The 21,689-nt window shown below is 39.3% G+C and overlaps 1 protein-coding gene across 1 annotated transcript; it reads left to right on the top strand.

Moving 5' to 3' along the window:
* Nucleotides 1-457: 457 nt before the first annotated feature.
* On the top strand, nt 458-16,625 carry sacm1lb (SAC1 like phosphatidylinositide phosphatase b). The gene is made up of 20 exons (XM_041792664.1): nt 458-516; nt 2,362-2,459; nt 3,525-3,599; nt 3,683-3,810; nt 4,450-4,599; nt 4,972-5,031; nt 7,088-7,121; nt 7,490-7,591; nt 7,800-7,885; nt 8,650-8,736; nt 8,853-8,921; nt 11,124-11,203; nt 11,367-11,465; nt 11,863-12,001; nt 12,170-12,239; nt 12,347-12,419; nt 12,801-12,894; nt 13,009-13,101; nt 13,195-13,252; nt 15,076-16,625. Exons 1-20 carry the CDS (start codon nt 488-490, stop codon nt 15,210-15,212), a joined length of 1,761 nt encoding a protein of 586 aa, XP_041648598.1. The 5' UTR covers nt 458-487; the 3' UTR covers nt 15,213-16,625.
* The last annotated feature ends 5,064 nt before the right edge of the window (nt 16,626-21,689 follow it).

Genomic DNA, 21,689 nt, shown 5'->3' with positions numbered 1-21,689 from the left:
CAACGAAAGGTGACAAAACCGTTAAATGAGTGTTAGCAGCAATGGTCCAACACATGCATTGACATCTTCACTCCTACTTACTGATTCCGTTTTTTTTTTGGTAACTATTGCTGATTTTTTGGTCTCCATTGAGAGCTGCTGTGATAACCAGACCCAATGGGGATAAAACAAGGTTCATCCAATCTTGTCTCTTTTCTCATATGAGGATGTTTACCTACTATCTCTATTATAAAGCTGGTCAAAAAATAAAACCACTAAAATATCATGTAGAGGTAACAGTGGGAAATGAGCGTGATAATCAACCAATAAAAATAACTAGGTTAATCTTAAAAATGAGTAGAAAAGGAAAAATAACAGAACCCTGGAGTTCCCTACTTTTTAATTCACGGGTCAGCAGCGCCCTCTAGCGTCTGTTTCTGACGCTGTAACGTGATGACGGAAGTAGCCGTGTGTCGCTGACACGTCACTGAGGTCAGACGCAGGAAAGATGGCGAGCACCTATGAGAGTTTTAACTTGTAAGTGCCATGAATGTCTGATTTGTGTTAAACTAAGGTTATTTCATGTCTTTTATTCAGAGAGAACGTTAGAAGAGAGTATGAGAGGACTTGACGCTAACATGCTAATGTTTAAAAGGCTAACCCCGCCAGTTTAACAGAGAGAGCAGCATCGAGTCACAGTGACCAAAGCTAACGTAACACCTGGACACTCAGTGAGGGACGTAGATTTCTCATTCATTGGTGTGAACTCCGGATTTATGAACAACATTTAGCGGTATTCTGGGTCAGTTATGTGCTAAAAGTAAACTGGTGGCGCCATGTTTGTTTTGATAGAAACTACATACGGATGTGCCGATAACCGATTTATAACTTCGATACGTTTCTTCTCACGATATGTCCGTTATAATAACCATGGCAACAACACTCCAAGGACTAGACAGCCAGTTCTCGGTTAAATTGACTTTTCATGAACTGAAATTAGAGGAAATCTCCTTCTTTACGCTCTCTGGATAGCCGTGTGTAGTTAGTGCAGCAGGATTTGGCAATAATGTGCAATTAAACTGAACAAAATTACAGTTTGTGGTTGCCAGTCTGTTATAATCTATAAATGATATCATGAGTCTACCTGCTTTGTTATCAATAAAAATGCAGAGAATAATCATAGTTTTGAATCGGGCTCAATTGCATGAATTTATTGCGATGCTATATTCAGTTATTTATTGTCTTATTTCCTCATCTTATGTATTTGTCAACAGATTTAAACAATAAATCATTCTGTAACACAACCAAAACAGTGTTAAATAGATCAAATTAGGGCTGAATTATTTTGAAAACATATCTTACTGCGATTACTTTGACTTATGTTGCAAATGTAATATGAATTGTTGTATTGAAGGGAATGATTGTTGTTCTGTCATTCTCATTCTTGAACTGAAAGAGAGAAACATGACAAAAAAAAAGGGGGAAATTATGATTTTTTTGGGAACTTATCTTGAAAAAATGACACTTGAATCTTTGTGTGATGCACTGAGCGTAACAGCTCTGCTGCTAAATATCAATAAATGGTATTTTTGCACAGATTTAAGGTTGAAGAAATATTGCACCTTCTGCATCTGAAAATTGCATTCCTTATTGCAATGAAATCAAAATTTTGATTAACTGCTCAGCCTTAGTTTTGAAGTATTTATCAATTCAAAACAAACAAATATTAAGCTGTAAAAAATACAAAACCTCAAGTTTTTACAGTACTGCTTTTAATATAACGTCATATTTACCACAAATAAAAGTTTTTCCTTGTTTGAAAATAAAGGTGCTTCTTCAAAGGTTAATACTGCCACTATTGTAAACTTTCAGGCTTTTCTGTAGACATTGTAGTAAACCTTTACAGAACTGCTGAATGCTATTTTATTTTTACTTATTATTGTTAAGTTAAATTTCACACTGAAGCTCTTAAAGCGTGTTCTAACAGCACGCACTGCAAGCATCAGTGGTAATTCAACCTGACGACACTAGATCCTTAAACAGTCTCCACATTCCTCAAAGATCAACTGAACTGAGTTTTTTTTTTTACTGGAGAACAGTAGGAGTATAACATTATTAAATGTAACAATTTATACTTATTTATACTAGATTAGCATGTAAACAGCTGTCTTGTTAGGCATTTATATCAGCACATTTTTAAGGCTTGCCCAGATATGTGACTGTTTTAAGAATTATATTGGATAGCACATAACGTCTTGAATATGAATGTTGGTGTACTTTATATTCCTGTCAAATAGAAAAATGTTTTGATGACCTTCCAGCTGTGTTTCTGATTTTTTTTTTTTTTTTAACCATTCTGTTGTCATGTTTGTGCCGGTCCAGGCGCACCACGCCAGAGAAGTTCTACATCGAGGCTTGTGATGATGGCAGTGAGGACGTCCTCGCCATCGACAGAGTGTCCACTGAGATGACACTCACAGGTAAAAGCTCAGTGATGACGGTGGAGCTGTGAGAGTACGGTAAACTAGATCTAGACAGTCACAAGGCTGTGCAAACACTTAATCTAATAAAGGCTGTAGTTATATTAATTTTCAGTAGTGCTGTAAAGGTTTACTTAATATCTGCAGAAATGCCTTTAAGCTTACAATGGTAGAAAAACATTTAATTAAAAAAAAGTAGTTATTTAGAAAGCAGTACTGAAAGAGCTGGTTTTGTGTGTTTTAATGCTGCTTGATTTTTGTATTTTTTGGTTTCAGATCTACAGACTTATCATGATTCTCAGTATTTTCATCGATAACCAAGCAAAGAAGCTCATCCAACCATTTTATGTGATGATATTATAATCACAATCACAATATTGCCCAGGATAATCTCTATCCAGGAGATTTCAGTCAAAGAGTCCCAACATTCTGTCACATACACACACATTATCAGTCCACTTCCAAGCCCTAAAACTCCAACTCAGTTCTTCCTACAGACTTCATTTTGGCTTTAAAAAGTAGAGAAACTATTCAGCTGTTTATGCTGAATTCACCTTTTTGCTGTCTTTGACAGACTTTAAATTATTGCTGTTAAAGTTTGACAATGTCTTTTGGCTCTCAGGCTTTTATAATGAGTGTGTGTGTGATGGAATGTTGGGACTGTCTTAGTGAGATCAGAGCAATGTCTCCTGGAGAACAGCATAGCAACAACGGGCAGAGATAACATGATTTGTCCGTCCTCTACTTGTTTCTGTTGGCTGATTCATCAACAAAAAAAAAACAAAACAAAACAGAAAAATGTTTGGCTCTCTGGAAAAAATCAGTTTGACAAACAAGCAGCAGAATCAACCTGAGTGAGAGGAGAATGAAGTGAAGAGGAAACTTGATCATCAACTAAAGATCTGAGATTAAGCAGACATTTAGAGCACAAAGGCAGGTTTGAATGGAAAGATTGGAGGCATATGCTCATGAGTTTTGCAACAAAAATGACTCCATACAGCGTAGATTTGTTAGAAGTATAAATCAGGCTTAAATCTCTCTTCACATCTGTGCCGATGTCTTTAGTGAGGAGGGACGTCCCGGCGTCCACCGACAGCAGGCCGATATGTGGACTAATGGGGACGATACGACTGGTGGCGGGTAAGATCAGTGCGTTAAACAACGCCATCACATCTGTCAAGGAGCTTCCTGCTCTCATGGTAACTTCCTGTTTCCTGCATCAGGAATGTACCTGGTGGTCATCACGAAGAAGAAGAAGGTGGGAGATCTTCTTGGACATGCTGTGTGGAAGGCTCTGGAGTTTGACATTGTCTCATATAAGAAGACGATACTACACCTGACGGACAACCAGGTAAGAACATTTTTATGATTCCTGGACAATTGAATACTTCAAAATCAAAACAGAAAAACGGGTGAGAAATCTACCTGCTAAAATCCAGTCAGTCATCCAGGAAGTGTCGTCTTCTGAGGGTTTTAAAGAGTTCATTTCAGAAAGAATCTGTCAAAATGATTTCTTATGAAGGAGGCAGCCACTGTAATCTCACATCAACATCAGTATTCAGACCCTTTACAAAGCACTGTAAATGTAGCTCAGGCTCCTCCCATTTCTCTGATCTTTGCTGAGATGTTTTTACACCCTGATTGGAGTCCACCTGTACTAAATTAACCTGAATGGACATGATTTGGAAAGACACACAGCTCTCTATAGATGGCCTCACAGCTTGGCAAAAACCAAGCCATGAGGTCAAAGGAGCTGCAGAGCTCAGAGACAGGATTGTTGACAGGCACAGATCTTAAGAAGGCTACAGGAACATTTCTGCTGCACTGAAGGTTCCCAAGAGCACAGTGGCCTCCAGAATTCTCACATGGAAGAAGTTTGGCACAACCAGGACTCTTCCAAGAGCTGGCCGTCCAGACAACAGGTCTTAAAGCTCTGAGACTGTCACACCAGGTCTGCATGTATTAATGTGCTGTTAATGTCTGCTTACAGATGCAGGACAACAAGGCATTCCTGTCCATGATCAACGGCGTGCTGCACACTGATGGTTTCTACTTTGCCACGGACTACGACCTCACGCACAGCCTGCAGAGACTCGCCAACACCAGCCCCGAGTTTCAGGAGATGAGTCTGCTGGAGAGGGTAATGTAGAGTTCTCCACGTTAAGTCTGGTGTGTCTGAGATTTAACTTTAAGAGCATAGACATATTTTCATTCAGCTCAAATTTGGATAATTTATGCAGAAAGGTTTCTCTTTGTTTTTTTGGAAAGTTTATTTCTTACCTCTATCTCTGAGAGTCGAGAGCAGCAGCTAGGTGTAAATAAAGTTGGTCTCATCTCCTTTGACTGACTTGTAGTCTTAGATTTACTCTGAGTCTTACTGAGAATAGTCATGGCTGCCCTCGGTGTTGTGATAGGACATAATGTTCCACCCAGACGTAGGTCCTGCTGCTCGTCTCCAGGTCTTCCCCTCTCACCTCTACACCTTTATGAAAACCTGGTTTCTGTTCTTCAGGCAGATCAGCGTTTTGTCTGGAACGGTCACCTGCTCAGAGAGTTCATGACACAGCCAGAGGTCAGACTCAAACTCTGCTCTATTTCATTTATTTTCATGTCTTTCTCTGTTATTTCATCCAGTAAACATTCCCAGTATACCAGGCTTTAATATATTAATGATGTATTTGTGCATTTTCAAACCAGGGCTCTGTTCTTACATGTTTTTGGATCTGGCTCCACACTACACAGTTTTCAGCCCAGTTTTAGCCCAGCTTTATCAGATTTGTCCCCACTGAGTGGAAACATGTAGAAGGATGTTTAGAAGGATTTTTATATTAAACAGAGAGACTCAGACTCTCAGTTTGATATTTTCACTGAGGACTTTTATAAATAAAAAGACCTGGACAGTTGTTTGTTTAGTTGAATTTATAACCTCTGCCTACTTGTCATTGAAAAGCACCTGATCCTCTTTTAACATAACTTTTTAAATATAACCTTAACCCCATGCAGCACTCATTTCATTCTATCTACAACCCCAATTCCAAAAAAGTTTGGTCGCTGTAAACTGTAAATATAAACAGAAGTCAATGATGTCAAATCTCAAAAACCCATATTTTATTCACAATAGAACATAAACAACATATCAGATGTTAAACTAAGACAGTTTACCATTCATGAAAAATATTAGCTCATTTTGAATTTGTTGGTAGCAACACATCTCAAAAAGGTAGGGACGGGACCATGTTAGTTGTGTAGCACCCCCTTTTCTTCCAACAACAGTCTGTAAACGTCTGGGAAGTGAGGAGACCAGCTGATGGGGAAGGAAAAGCCCCGTTTCCACCAGGTGGTATGGATTGATTGAGTGTGGTTTGGTATGCTAAACACCAAAATAGTTTGCATTTCCTCAGACACCCATACCCTCACTTGGTGGGTGGACTGTCGAGGTTATGCATGTGACGTCACATGCAGCATGAGTCTGCTGTTCCTGCCACTGCTGAGGAAAGTATGAGTGACAGAAATCAGTGGAGAATAAGCAGCTGAAGAGTGCAGTTTTTAATAATTACGCCTTAAGTATGTTAACCTTGGCCAGTACAGATCCTCAGCTGATAGAATAGAAGTACAGAAATGGTATGTTAACAAAGACACAGGAGGAAGCTGTTACATTAGAAACCACACCTCATTAGTTGTAAAATGCTCCTCCTGTATTTTCATTAATACCTCTTACTTTTCCAGCCTTTTGTTGCCCTGTCCCTACTTTTTCAAGATGTGTTGCTGCTATCAAATTGAAAAAGGACTGATACTCTCATGAAATGATAAAATGTCTTAGTTTAGTTAGTTAGTTAGTGAAGTTTATTTTGAACATGTAAAGCAAAGCAATGAAAAATGGTCATTTACCTTCCAAAGATACACACAGACTTTGACGAGAGATGAAACAAAACAATTACGAGGAAACTTAACGGTCAAGATTACATGTTTGAGAAGAAGTACAAACTGATTTAATCCCACCCCTTCTCCATAAATTATAACAGTTCACAGTATTTCATTCTACAAAATAACTTCAAGCATTGTTCCACAATATATAGATAAGCTACTTAGAGCAACAACCTTTAAGTTGTGCCAAAAGTTTTTCTAATTCAAGAAATGACTTTTTATATAAGCTTCTTTGTAAAAATAGAACTGTACATTCATCTGTATCAAAAATAGATTTCAACATCTGATATGTTGTTTCTGTTCTGTTGTTATGATGACTCCTCCATTATAGGGTTAAATCAGAGTTTTATAGATGAAGGGGTCCCAGATGAGTTTACCCCTGATAGTGTACTCTTTATTATAGATAAATCTTAAAAACCATGTACCTGTCCTCATCCTGTCCTCTCTCTTCCTAGTAGATCAATAACTCTTTAGACTAATAACAGGCCGGTTTTAGAAACGTCACCTTACTGTCAGATACCTGATCCCTAATAAATCAGCTTTGTTCTGAGGGGATCTGTATGGATCAAATATCTGAACTGAGTTACTTTCCAGAGCCGGTGAAAGTTCTCTCCCATTCATACACAGCTTGTGTTTGTCAAAGGCATTTCCACAAACCAACCATTACCAACATTTTCATGTTTTTTTCTCCTCTTCTCTTTCAGCTTCACAAGTTTGTGTTTCCTGTTGTCCATGGCTGTATCCTTTAGCTGACAGTCAGCTGATTCACCGCTTTATAAACCATATATAAACACTTAAAACTTCCTGTTTAATGAAGGAATATCTGATTGTTCTGCTTGTTTCAGCCCCCAACACATAACTTTATTTTGTAGATTGAAGCATTGTCTTTTTTTAGAATAAAGCTACCTGTTGGGAACAGGTTCTGTTTTTCCTTTTTGCTTCACTTGATGATTTTCTCATACCTGTACGGATTATTCCCTGATAAGCTCACTCTGCTGGTTTTTTTTTTAACCATCTTTCACCATCATTTTGTCTGAATGTAAAAGGAAAGGTTTATAAATCTACATGGGTTGTGAAGTTTATTCCTTGACCCCCTGATGGATCAGTCATCGCTCTGAGGTCGAGCTGCATAAACGGTAAAGTGTTTGAGTGGAGTATTATCTCCAGGAGGAGCTGCTTCAGAGCCGGAGTACGATACTACGTACGAGGTAACGGCCTCCTCTCAGCCTGCGTTTATTCAATACGCCTCTGTACCTGCTCATGTCACGTTCTCCTACAGAAATAATCTCCTTAGTCCCAATCCAGATCATTATCATTGTTATTGTTATAAAAAAAATTATTATTATTATTATTATTATTATATTATTATTATTATTATTATGATGTCCCTAACAGGTGTCTATTTTCTGTCTTTAGGAATTGACACTGAGGGTCACGCTGCTAACTATGTAGAAACTGAACAGGTGGTTCAGTATAACGGTGCCAAGGCTTCTTTTATTCAGGTGAGACCAAACGACAACGACTACAAGAGAGATTCCATAATACCTTGTTTGAAATTTTAAAAAAGAATTAAGTTTATAGAGGTTTTCGGGGTTTTAAGCCTTTATTAGAGAAGACGGGACAAAGGAGGAAACCAAGTAGAGAGAGGAATAATATGTGTGAAAGGGGTACCGGGGCGTATATGAGCTAACCTCAAGGCCGTTGCTGGGCTGTTCAGTATAATAAATAAACAAAGATGGCCTACTAGCCCTGATGTTAAGTGTGTTGAAGAAAAGAGATGGTTGGTAGAAAGAAAGGACAGGATTTAATAACAGGAGACACAGCCTGGGTCAGCCCACGTTCAGGTTGATCAGCTGGGTCTCAGGGTTTATTCCCTCTAGAGGGCGCTGCTGTGAGCCTAGACTTTGTCTGAGTTCTGTCTGCGTTTAACAGCAGAATAACAGCTAATTTCATCCAAGTTGGTGTCTTCTTGTCCTCTCAGCGGGAGCCGTCTACATGTGATGTCATTTAGAGGTGACTGCTGCAGCTTTGAACTGCTGGTACGGTGCGTTCAAGACTATCGGACAATCCAGTGATGCTTCAGCAGAGCTTAAACCCAGTCCCTATTCCCACATTAAAACCAGTCACAAATAAGCAACCAAACTCAGCGAGTAAATGATGATTGTTAGGATTGTGATGAGTGTATATCTGTTATTATATGTTGTGATGAATAAAAGCATTGATAAAAGTAGGATCTATAGAGATTCATGGTTCCTTTTCTCCACAGACCAGAGGCTCCATCCCTTTCTACTGGTCCCAGAGACCGAACCTCAAATACAAACCCAAACCACAGATCAGCAAAACGGTCAACCATGTGAGTAAACGCCACAGAATCATCACTCTGTCTGAGTTTGTTCTTTTCTAATGTGGCCATCTTCTTCTTTTTCCTCCCTCCATCCTTTTTCTTCTTCTACTGTCTAATTTCTGTAGCTGGATGGATTTCAGAGACACTTCGACTCTCAGATTATTCTCTATGGACGACAAGTCATCCTCAATCTGGTAAATCCAAACTTTTCTTAACGATGCATCTTTTTGGTCCGTCTCCCGATTTTATATGATTTAAAAAATAAAGTTTGTAAGCTTTTTTTTCTTTTATAAAAAACTCTTAATTTATATAAAATGTAATTTATATATGTTCTTTTCTAATTTCAGTTCTTAAAGTTCATTCAGAAAGTATTCAGACCCCTTCACTTAAAATGTTTTTTTTCTCTTATTAGTCTACACTCAGTACCCCATAATGACAAAGTGAAAACAGAATTTTAGAAAATTCTGCAGTTTATAAAGAATAAAACTGAAACATAACTGACATAAGTATTCAGGGCCTTTACACCAACACTGTAGATTTAGGTCAGGTTCCCCCCAGTTATCAGGATTCTGTTTCTCGCTGAGGAGAGTCCTCCATCTAGCACAGTGGTTCCCAACTTTTTCAGCCCCTCACCCCCAAAGTAAAGGTGCCAGAGACCAGGGACCCCCACTGTACCTGAAGATGGTTGAACAGCCATGCACAATTAAGAATAGTCATGTGCAGACAAGGCCGCCCATAAAGGGGGATAAGTGGGAGAGCTTTCTGGCACCCAGCTAAACTGGGGGGCCATGTAGGTCAGCAAAACCATGGTCCATTGTAAAGTTAAGCTGTGATATCCATATTTCATATTTAACCAGAAAAAATAACCACTCTTATCAAAGAAAAATACTTCTGGGTCATTTCACTCAGTTTAGAAAAAGGACTATTGGAACGGACCCCTGGTTGTGTCAAATTTCCTCTGTTTGAGAATTCTGGAGGCCGCTGTACTTTTTGGAACCGTCAGAGCAGCAGAAATGTTTTTGTAGCCTTCTCTAGATCTGTGCCTGTCAACAATCCTGTCTCTGCAGCTCCTCTGACCTCCTTGCTTGGATATTTAAGTAAACGGGTTATTCAGCCACTTCAGGAATTTTTGACTTTCAGAGGTGTCAATTCTTTAATTCAAAAACTTGTAATTTTTGAGTTTTTAATGTCAGTTTGTAGCTTATAAATTTGGAAATTTCATTTACTTTTGTAAATGTATGACCCTTTAAACTCAGCAATTCAGAGTTTAGTTTCCTGTAATTATACGACCTTATAACCCCAAAAACAGAGATTTTTTTCCAGATCCTCTTTATTTATTTATCTTCTATCAGAATCAGGTTTTACTGCTATGTGCATTTTCATATACAAGGAATTAGTCTTGCTGTTTGGTGCAAAGACAGGTAACACAGAGGAGGAACAAAGTATCAAGAGGCTGATAAAAATAAGATGAAAATATAAAATATTAAGGAGGTGTGGAGCGCAGATGGTCGAGTGGTTTAAGGCGCTACCCATGTACGCGGGCGGCCTGGGTTCAAATCTGGCCTGTGGCCCTTTACCGCATGTTTCTCCCCACTCTCTTCCCTGTTTCCGAATCTATCCACTGTTCTTCCTCTATCAAATAAAGGCATGAAAAGGCCCAAAAAGAAATCTTGAAAAAAAATTAAGGGATTAGACTTAAATAAAGGATAATAGAAAAAAAGTAGCAAAATAAAAATAAATATATATACAATATAAACATCTCAAATGTGTGCACAAACTGGCAAAAAAGCAGAAACTGTACAGATGTGCAGGTTTACAGTACAGTTTAAAGAGTATAACACACAGTGTGCAGTTTCAATATAAAGGGCGGCTCCAATACACTATTGAACATTTTGTTTCCAATCATAATTTTAGAAATATATGCACATCCAATTTAGACAATGTCAGAGGAGACAGCCCCCTGAGACCAGGACACCTGGTTGGGAGCCACTGTTCTAGAGTGTGCAGAAAAATACATTTCTAACAGCCTGACTAACGTGCTCATACAGGAAACTAAATAGATAAAGAAAACCTGAGTTAGAGGTGATGCTCTTCTAAAGATCGACTGGTAATGTCTGAAAGATCAACAGGAGTAAAGGATCTCCAGGCTGGTGATCACTGAGTTAAGGCATTTGGTCGCCCCCTGCTGGACACTTAAGAGAACACAAGAGACTTGTCCATGAATCTTACTTTATAAAAACAAGGTTATGTACGGTTTATCCTTGATTCTATCACCTACAGATTTCATTAAATAATGTGAAAGCCAGCTTATAATGACAGACTATTTTACTGAGAATAAAGCTTTATCAGAAAGAAGTTTTTCTGAGAGTTTAGATGTCTTTTGTTGTTCTTATCAGATCAACCAGAAAGGTTCAGAGAAACCTCTGGAGCTGGCCTTTGATAAGATGGTCAACAACCTGGGGAACGGTATGATCAAGTAAGAACTCCACACACTCTCAGCTTTATATTTATGCTTCATACTCACTTAAATCTTTACACTGACTCTTTAGATTTGTGTTTGCTCTTCATATTTACTCTCATATCTATATTTAACGTGTCTATGATCATTCTGAGTGTGTTGAATGCTCCCCGTCCTGCAGATACATTGCCTTTGACTTCCATAAGGAGTGCAGTCGGATGAGGTGGCACCGCCTGCAGATTCTTCTGGACATGGTGGCTGAGATGCAGGATGAGTTTGGGTTAGTGAGGTTATTTTTAGTGCGTGCTGAGGTGTGTGTACATGAGGAGTAAAGCTTGATTTACACCATAGTATCCAGTGTGAGATTGCATAGACCTGAACCCTACCCAGAAGACTATGCATGCAGCTAGACGCTCTTCCTTAAAATGTTCAAAACGAAACAGACCTCCAGCCCTGTGATTTGTCAGCTGGTATCACTGGGTAACAGCCACTCTGAGTGAAGTCTGCAGACATATTGTGTTTACTCTGCAGTGAGATAAACTAGACAGATCTACCCACAGACCTCTGAAAATATCAGACAGTTGTCTCCTCATCCATGTCTCTCTAAAAATGGAGTATTGCAGAGTGGATGGTCGACTTGACGCTTGAAGCTTACACCTGCACGTGCATGTTTTCAGCTACTTCCTGGTGGATGCAGATGGAAAGGTTCTGCTGAGTCAGGAGGGAACGTTTCGCAGTAACTGTATGGACTGTTTGGACCGGACCAACGTCATCCAGAGTCTGCTGGCACGGCGCTCGCTGCAGTCTCAGCTACGGGTAAGACTGCCTCCTGGTCTATGAGAACTTTAACATTATCACTCAGCCTCTGATACCCCAGATAAATGCCTTTAACCTTAGCCTGGATTAACAAATTAAAGAGCTGCAGATCATCCAACAGTGGTCTTTCATAGAAAAAGTTTATATTCATCTGTTGTTTGTGTTCAGAGGATGGGAGTTCTCCACATCGGTCAGCTGATTGAGGAGCAGGCAGACTTTGAGAAGATGTACAAGAATGGTGAGCTCTGCCTCTGTAGATGATTAGTTTTAATAATCTGTCATTTCTTATAATCTGAATGATCTGTTCTGATTCCTCTGTTTGTCTCTCTGATTGTTAATGAGCAGCGTGGGCTGATAACGCTGACGCCTGTGCCAAACAGTACGCGGGAACAGGAGCTTTGAAGACCGACTTCACCAGGTCAGACCTCATACCTGAAGATAACTCATGACAACACATGCTGTTACTCAAGTGTAGTGTCAGGATTACAGCTCTGTCTGGCCCTGTTGATATTAAAAGTTTAAAATGTTCCTCCTCTTACAGGCTATGTTCTGTATTTTCAAGAAAATGCAGGAGATGTTTGCAGCATTTGGCCTTTGGCCTTTTATTTACATGCAGATGATTCATGAGTTAATTTGATTAAATGGTGGGAGTTTGAAATCTAAAAGTTAATCTACTAAACCTTGTTCTACCACTGGCTTTCCAAAACTTCTTTAATCGGTGGCAGCCATCAGTTCCACCCAAACTTCCCCCCGTAACACCAAATAATACTGATGGTTTTTAAACTCTGTGGTTGTTCAGGACGGGGAAGAGGACGCAGTGGGGTCTGCTGATGGACGGCTGGAACTCCATGATCAGATATTATAAGAACAACTTCTCTGATGGATTCAGGCAGGTCAGTAACTCTTCAGAAGTCTGATAGATTCAGGAAATTAAATGGTATAGAAATTAATACATGAGTCCATCAGTGACTTGAAGATCGTGATGGTACGTTTGTTTTTTCATGCAGGACTCCATTGATCTGTTCCTGGGGAACTACGCGGTGGACGAAGGTGACTGGACAACTCCTCTGAGAGACCCCAAAGACTGGAAGTTCCTCACGGTGAGAACAGATCAGGGGAAAAATAAAAGGAGATTAGTTTGTCTTATTTAGGATTGTGTTGAATCTGACTCTTTTTTTCTGTCTTTTCTCTAGTTGCCGATCATCATGGTTGTAGCGTTCTCTATGTGCATCATCTGTCTGCTCATGGCCGGTAAGAAAAACAACAAAAAACCTTTTCACAACATCTTTACACGCACAGCAACACAAGATGATTCTTTAAATTCATTTTCATTTAAGCTTTATTTCCCCTGGATGGACATGTAGAGAGTAAGTCAAGTCAAGGTTTATTTATATAGCACATTTAAAAAAACAGCCATAGCTTTGCCAAAACAATAAAAGCAAAATAAATGCCTCACAAAAACAAGAATGTTGAGGCTGGCAGAGCAGGGCATGGTTAGAGTTGAGCCAGCTTATTTTTACAGTATATATTGCTTCATTTATACTGCACTAAAACATTTATGAACGTTATTGTTTTGTGCTGCCGCTTCTACTCCAGAACCCCCTGAGAATCAATAGAGTATTTTCTTATCTTGTATGAAAAACACAGGCGTATTCAAATTTGCTGAGAACGCAGCAGCAAGTATTCTAGAAATCTCCACATGATGTTTACACCATGTTCCAAACGATTATGCTAATGATATTTTTCTGATGATTTTCCTAGATTGTTGATGCAAATGACAGTCAGAATATTTTCAAGTCATTAGAGCATATTTTATTGAGCAAGCCTTCCAATGATAACAATTTTTTTTTCAAAAATAAAAAACCTCAAAATGCACTGTTCCACATTATCATGCACAACAGAGTTTTAAAACATTTTATAGGTTGTAAAGAACTGAAAATGGTCATTTGTTGAATTTGCAGCATTAGGGGGTCATATTTACTGAAATCAAAGCTATTTCAGTCAAAAACATCTTAACAGGCCAAGTTCCATGTTAACATAGGAGCCCTTCTCTGATATCACCTTCACTATTCTTGCATCCATTGAACTTGTGAGTTTTTGGAGAGTTTCTGCTTGAATTTCTTTGCAGGATGTCAGAATATCCTCCCAGAGCTGCTGTTTTGATGTGAACTGCCTCCCACCCTCATAGATCTTTAGCTTGAGGATGCTCTAAAGGTTCTCAGTAGGGTTGAGATCAGGGGAGGATGGGGGCCACACCATGAGTTTCTCTCCTTTTATGCCCATAGCAGCCAATGACACAGAGGAATTCTTTGCAGCATGAGATGGTGCATTGTCATGAATGATGATAATTTTGCTTCGGAAGGCACGGTTCTTCTTTTTGTAACATGGAAGAAAGTGGTCAGTCAGAAACTCTATATACTTTGCAGAGGTCATTTTTACACCTTCAGGGACCCTAAATGGGTCTACCAGCTCTCTCCTCATGAATCTGGCCCAAAACATGACTCCGCCCCCTCCTTGCTGAGGTCACAGCCTTGTTGGGACATGGTGGCCATCCACCAACCATCCACTACTCCTCCATCTGGACCATCTAGGGTTGCACGCACTCATCAGTCAACAAGACTGTTTGAAAATAAGTCTCCATGTATTTCTGGGCCCACTGCAACCGTTTCTGCTTGTAAGCATTGGTTAGGGGGGGCTGAATAGTAGGTTTATGCATGACTGCAAGCCTCTGGAGGATCCTATACCTTAAGGTTGGTGGGACTCCAGGGGCACCAGCAGCTTCAAATACCTGTTTGCTGCTTTGTAATGACATTTTAGCAGCTGCTCTCTTAATCCCATGAATTTGTCTGTCAGAAATCTTACTCATTATGCCTTTATCTGCAGGACCTTTGCGGGGTTTACAAGATGACTTCTAAAAAACAAAGAAAAGACATCACTATGTATTTTATAATTTAACTCTTTAAATGTAGCTTTTCTTACGTTGAATCAATAAACACAATAAAATGAAGTGTTAAGGCTGTTTTTTTGTTCCTATGCTAATGTTCCTGACTGTCTGTGACTGCTGCCCCCTGCAGGTGACACGTGGACAGAGACTCTGGCATACGTGCTGTTCTGGGGGACGGCGAGCGTGGTGACTGCTGGTCTGATCCTCTTTAATGGCGTGGACTTTGTCGACGCTCCGAAGCTGGTTCAGAAGGAGAAGTTGGACTGAATGTGTGCGTGTGGAAAGCAGCTTGGCCCCGGAGAGCTTGCCGCCTCTTCATCATCACTCTATCCCCCCCAGCATCATCATCCTCACCATCATCAGCAGGGCTGGAGCCTGTACTGACGGAGGAGGGGGGGCCGGGGCCGGCCCTTCCGCTCATTGACGGGTTAGAGACGGACTGAGAGAGCGGAGGTCGGCTGCTGTCCACACTGCAGCGCGTTCACGATGACAGGACTATCTGTCTGCTGGTTAAACCAAACCTCTGACTGCGTTTGATTCGATGTCACAGACCTGACGGGGGCGCTGTGGTTAGTCCCACCGTGCTCTTCGTACAGATACTGAGGGATCAGATCAGCTGATCACCGATCAGCTGTTAGTGAATTACTGTATGAACTCTTCGTCTGCCTTCTGGTTTCTTTCTGACTCCTTGTCTTCATGTTTTTATGTTTTATGTTTGAATTTTTCAGGACGGGTTCAACTGACAGAGTTTAGGGTGTTTTCTAAGAAAGGCTGGCTGCACACGAGACGATTTTCAGATCTCAATTGGTTCAAAAACAGGGACAGGAGGATGGGATCAACTAACGGTGGATTTACTTTAAAAACTTGGGCCAACACCAACACAGATGTTAAACTGAGATTTGGGGATGCTGATGCAGATGATTTTTCCTTTCTCGTTGTTGAAACAATGATCAGCTGGGTATTTATGATAATATCTAAGAGAGTACGGTCTGGACCTGTGGTACCCAACCTGGGGTCTGGGCACTCTCAGGGGGCGCCAAAGATCTCAGGAGGGTGTGGGACCTGGTCTGCTCTGACATCGTCAAACTTGAGAGGCATCAGACATCCATAGAGACATGCATTCTTAGACGCTTTTAAACTCTTTTAATCCATAATTTGCAGCTTCACTAAACACGACCGGCCCAGCAACCAGAGACGATCCCACAACCGTTTAAGTTCTCTTTCATTGGCACTGGGGCGTTGTGCTCTGCCCATGTCTGTTGCCTTCTGTCTTTTTTTTTTATTGAGGTGAACGCCATAAGGCATAGATACTAAACAGTAAACCAACATTTCCTTTTCTGGATAAAATTCATGTATTGTTATTCTCTAACCTGTTTTACAAGTGCTGACTTTTGCCACATGCTAGGTCGCCCATAAGCATGGATAAAGGGGAGAGCTTTTTCTAAATCTATGATTTAGTTAATCTGTAATAACCATATTTATTATCAAAGTAACAAACATGAATTTAATTTATTGATGTTGTAAAATTGAGGCTTTTTCAGAATGTAAACCCCCTTTCCTTTCACAAAAATGTGAATAGGCACGCCGACTAAACCACTTAGAGCAGTGATACTCAACGCGTGGCTAAATGTGGCTCTTTTGTGTTGATTTGTGGCTCTTCTATGCCTTCATTTGAAAAAAATTTTCCTGGAAAAACCTTAAAAAAGGTCAACTTTGACCTCAGAAATTATCCATTGTTAGCTACATTAATCAGTTTGTTTCCCACTCTTGTGTAGTTGGCTTTAATTATCAACATTTTTTTCTTTGGCTGTATATTTCTGTTGCCCTTATTTGCATTTTTCCTCCCTTTTTTTCCTTTTTTGCCACAATTAATCTATTTTTCTGCTATTTATGCCCATTTTTGCCACTTCGTTTGTCACTTTTGACCCATTTTTGGCCCCTTTTGTACCAGTTTTTGCCTTCTTTATCCTGTTTTTTTGGTATTTGCATTTTTTCCCCTTGTAGACATTATTTGCCACTTCTCACCCATTTAAGCTGCCTTTGAATGCCAGTGAATGACAGTTTTTCCCATTTTTGCCACACTTGCTGCTTTTTACCCATTTAAGTCACCTTTAACTCATTTTTTGCCACATTTTACCACTTTTTGACCATTTTTGCCGATTGTAACTCATTTTTTTGCTATCCATTTTTGAACCCCCCACACACACACACACTCACACACACACACATTTTTAAACCATTTTTACCCATTTTTTGCCACTTCTTTTCTGCTTTTTTGCCTTTTTTGCCATTTCAACTTATTTTTATTGCCACTTTAACCCATTTTTGCCACTTTTCACCACTTAGATTGTGGCCCCTTGCAAATGTATTTTTCAACAGTTTGGCTCTTTGGTTGAGCAGGGTTGAGTAACACTGACTTAGAGAGTAATGTTAGACTTCAGAGCTGAGCCATGACATGCACAAACGTCAGAATGCCAGAGAACAAAGTAGAGGGAACTGAAATAATGTCAAGGGAAAATTAATTAGCTGCAAAAAGGGAAAAATTGGCAAAAATGGGTTTAAAGTGGCAAAAATTGGATAAAAGCAGCAGATATGGGTTAGAAAGGCAAAAGAGGATGAAATGTGCTGAAAATGGTGAAAGGCTGTTAAAGGGTGAAAGGTGGCAAAAATTGGCAGGAAGAAAATGTTGAAAAGTGGTTACAGATTAGCAAAAATGTGTTAAATGTAGCAAATTTGGAATAATCCAGTATATATGGGGAAAGAATAGCAAATGGGTTGAAAAGGGCTGAAAATGGTGAAAAGCTGTTAAAAAGTGGCAGAAATGAGCGGCTAAGTAAAAGTAGAGGAAAGGGGTGAAAAGCAGCAAAATTAGGTTAAAAGTGTAAAAAATGTGTCAAATGTGGAAAAACGAGAGGTAACAGTGATGAAAAGAGGTTAAAAAGTGGCACGAATTGATAATTTGAAACAGCAGAAACCAATAAAAGATTGACACGCTTTTCAGCTCCAACATGAGGGAACTGATAGCCAGGATGCTAGCACCAATGCTACTGATCCAACACACATGCACTGACATTAAAAAAAAATCACATCTGGATTTTTTAGGACCCATTCTCTGGGTTTGTCAGGGGCCCATTCTCTGGGTTTTTTTCAGGGCCCATTCTCTGGGTTTGTCAGGGGCCCATTCTCTGGGTTTTTTTCAGGGCCCATTCTCTGGGTTTGTCAGGGGCCCATTCTCTGGGTTTTTTTCAGGGCCCATTCTCTGTTTTTTTTTCAGGGCCCATTCTCTGGGTTTGTCAGGGGCCCATTCTCTGGGTTTTTTTCAGGGCCCATTCTCTGGGTTTTTTTTCAGGGCCCATTCTCTGGGTTTGTCAGGGGCCCATTCTCTGGGTTTGTCAGGGGCCCATTCTCTGGGTTTTTTTCAGGGCCCATTCTCTGGGTTTGTCAGGGGCCCATTCTCTGGGTTTTTTTCAGGGCCCATTCTCTGGGTTTTTTTCAGGGCCCATTCTCTGTTTTTTTTTCAGGGCCCATTCTCTGGGTTTGTCAGGGGCCCATTCTCTGGGTTTTTTTCAGGGGCCCATTCTCTGGGTTTTTTTTCAGGGCCCATTCTCTGGGTTTGTCAGGGGCCCATTTTCTGGGTTTTTGTCAGGGGCCCATTCTCTGGGTTTTTGTCAGGGGCCCATTCTCTGGGTTTTTTTCAGGGCCCATTCTCTGGGTTTATCAGGGGGCCAGTCATTTCTGTGGGCAGGCTTGGCCAGACAGGGAACCTGCTGCATCGTGAGGCTGGAATACAGCAGCATTTTTAATCACCTTGTCTCTATCATTACATGAAATTCATCCAGGAAAATATAAAATTGGTTTACTGTTCAGTGCAAACATCTTATGGAGTTCAGTTTAAAAGAATATAGTAGGGAGTGTGCGTGTGTTTATGGATGTCTGATGTCTGCAGCTATGGTCTCATCTCACAAATTAGATTTACATATATGATTAAAAAAAATCGTGATTAGAAACATAATTTACAACATCGTATTAGGGCCAGCCTTAAAGATTAATAAATAAATAAATAATAATCTGTTGACTTCTTGAAAAAAAACATTTTTTTACTTGATAAAGTTGAGAATTTTGAGATTATACAGTTGTATATTTACAAGAAACCAGACTCAGATTTTTTGAGTGTAAGCAGTGGGAAAATTTATCAAAAAATAAGGAAATTTCCAAGCTTAAAAAATATATATTTTGACATTATAAACTCAGACATCATGTTGTTACAGTCATAAACTTACAGCATTGTATTTCCAAAGATTTCTGAGAAACCAAAGTCAAAAGAGTGGATAGATAACCCCAGATTACAGAAATATCATCTTAGTCCAGATGATAATGATAATCTGAATTTTTCTGGGCTTATTCACAGGGATTTATCACAGGTTATTATTTCATTAAGCTCTCATCTCTAGGACCTATGCTAGGAAAACAGAAAATACAAATTTCACCCAAAATAACATGTAAATTCCTGAAAGCTTTCAGGTAAATTACCCCAAACATTTCTAATTAAATTCCTAAAATTTCACAAATACATTAAAATAAAATTTCATGGAAGTGTCAGAAAATTAATCCAAACATCCCAACTAATTCCCTGAAAATTCTGGAAAATTTCAGCTCCTCCCCCATTCACCCCAAAAATCCCAATCATACTCAGATAAATTACATATTCATCAACATTCATATTTTTTTCCAAAATTGCCATAAAATGCCTGAACTCTTCCGAAAAAATATCCCAAACATCCAAACAAATATCCTAAAGTCACATGAAAATGCTACATAATTTCCACTTCAGTAAAATTAAGTAATAACTGATTGAACTTGTTGATAACTGATTTCTATGTCATGATAAATCCAGTTTGTGATTTTGTCATGTGACTATGCAGGGTCTCAGGAGGATGTCTCCATGCTCTGACTGGACCGTTATGACTGAGACAGACAGAACTTTGGCCCTCTCACTTTCTGATTTTTTTCTGAAAGGTCCAGTCCTTCCCAAACACGTCTATGGGTGGAGAAATACATCCCATGATACCATGGATATGTGGAACAGTCTATCTGGCATTCCCAGTTAAGGAATCTGGTCTGGAATCATAATTATTAAACATGTTTGATATTTATGATCCAGGATCAGGGAGTATGGGACTGGACCAGGAGCAGTAAAATAATCCCACTGATTCCACAAACACGCCCCTTTAACTGGGCCACGCCGCCTTGATTGTTGGAGGAGGACTGGGTCTAAAATGGTCTTGTGTGCTGCCAGCCTGAAGGGTCCATAAAGCTCAGAGGGATCTTTTCCTTTTTTTCCAGATTTAGTTTAACATCCAGTCAGTGTTTGGATGTTGTTAATGTCCCAGATTTCCACTGAAGACTCACTGAATGGTCCATTTAAACTTCCTTTATCATTTCTGTGTGTCTGGTACGTGTGTTTAAGGGAAATGCATTCAGAACGTCTCTGACTCTTGTTGGGATCTTTGAGTTTAACGTCCCCAGTAGATCTGCAGCCATGAAACCGGCTGTAACTGACAGAGTAGCATGCCGTAACTGAGTTCATCCTCTAAAGGGTTTTATTTTTGTCACTGACAGACTCTGATTGTTCTTCAAGTGTATGACAGTATTAAAGAAAGGATCCCTGCAGAAAGAGAGCGTTTGTCAGCATAAAGTAATTTACTTGTAACCAATTCATCACTCTCTAAAATAGTGGTTTACAAAAATCAAGAGAATCTGTTCATTTCTTATCAAAAAAGTCACATTTGGGTGGAAAAAAAATCTAAATTTTTGAGACTATAAAGTCATACATTTACAAGAAAAAAAAACCTCAGAATTTCAGAGTTTCCAAAATCTTAAATTTTGACTTTACAAAGTCAAATATTTTACAAAAAATGTTATAACAGTGTAAAGTCAAAAATTCACAAGAACCAAACTGAAAACTGTGGCTGGATTTTGACTTTTGGGCTTTATATTGTAAAACGTTCTGTGATAGGGTCAAGCACATTTACAACTTTCCAATTTAAAGAACAATTTTTATTTCTCATAAATTGAGAAAACTTTTTAAAACATTTTAAACTTGAGAATTTTGAGTGTGTTTTCTGACATAGATCTTTTATCAAAAATGAGTGTCTGCAGCCCTGTTATGTTGGGAATTTGTCCATAAAACAATTACAACTGATGTGTATTTTTTTTTCTAAGTGGGTCCTGGCATTTTTCTTGGAGGGGCTTAGCGGTCTTAAATATGAGTAGGGGGGTCCCTAAGGAAAAAAGGTTGGGAACCACTGCTCTAAAACATCAAGAAAAAACAACATATCATACAGATATAATGCCAATGATATCTCTGCGGGTAGAGGTGTCAAAAGTATTCACATTCATTACTCAGGTAGAAGTATAGATACTAGGGTTTAAAAAGACTTCAGTAGAAGTTGAAGTATCAACTCAAGCTTTTTACTCAAGTAAAAGTGTAAAAGTACTGGTTTCAAAACTACTTAAAAGTAAAAGTAAAAGTAATGTAAGGGGGAAAAAATGCCATTAAGGACAAAATCTTAGGCTGCGCCACAGGGGCCGATAGTGCACTACCCCACCTCCCCCCAAAAAAACATTTTTGTAAAGGCCATAATGACTTTAATGTTATATTAAAGTGTTAATGTTGAAAAATCTGGGATGCACCTGTTTCAGTTGCATTTATGCCCATTGAAAATGAACACATTTGAGTCCAGT

Source organism: Cheilinus undulatus, linkage group 8 (genome assembly GCF_018320785.1).
Source record: "Cheilinus undulatus linkage group 8, ASM1832078v1, whole genome shotgun sequence".
NCBI lineage: Eukaryota > Metazoa > Chordata > Actinopteri > Labriformes > Labridae > Cheilinus > Cheilinus undulatus.
The sequence above is the reverse complement of the archived record's forward strand: the minus strand, read 5'-3'. Positions and strand labels throughout refer to the sequence as shown.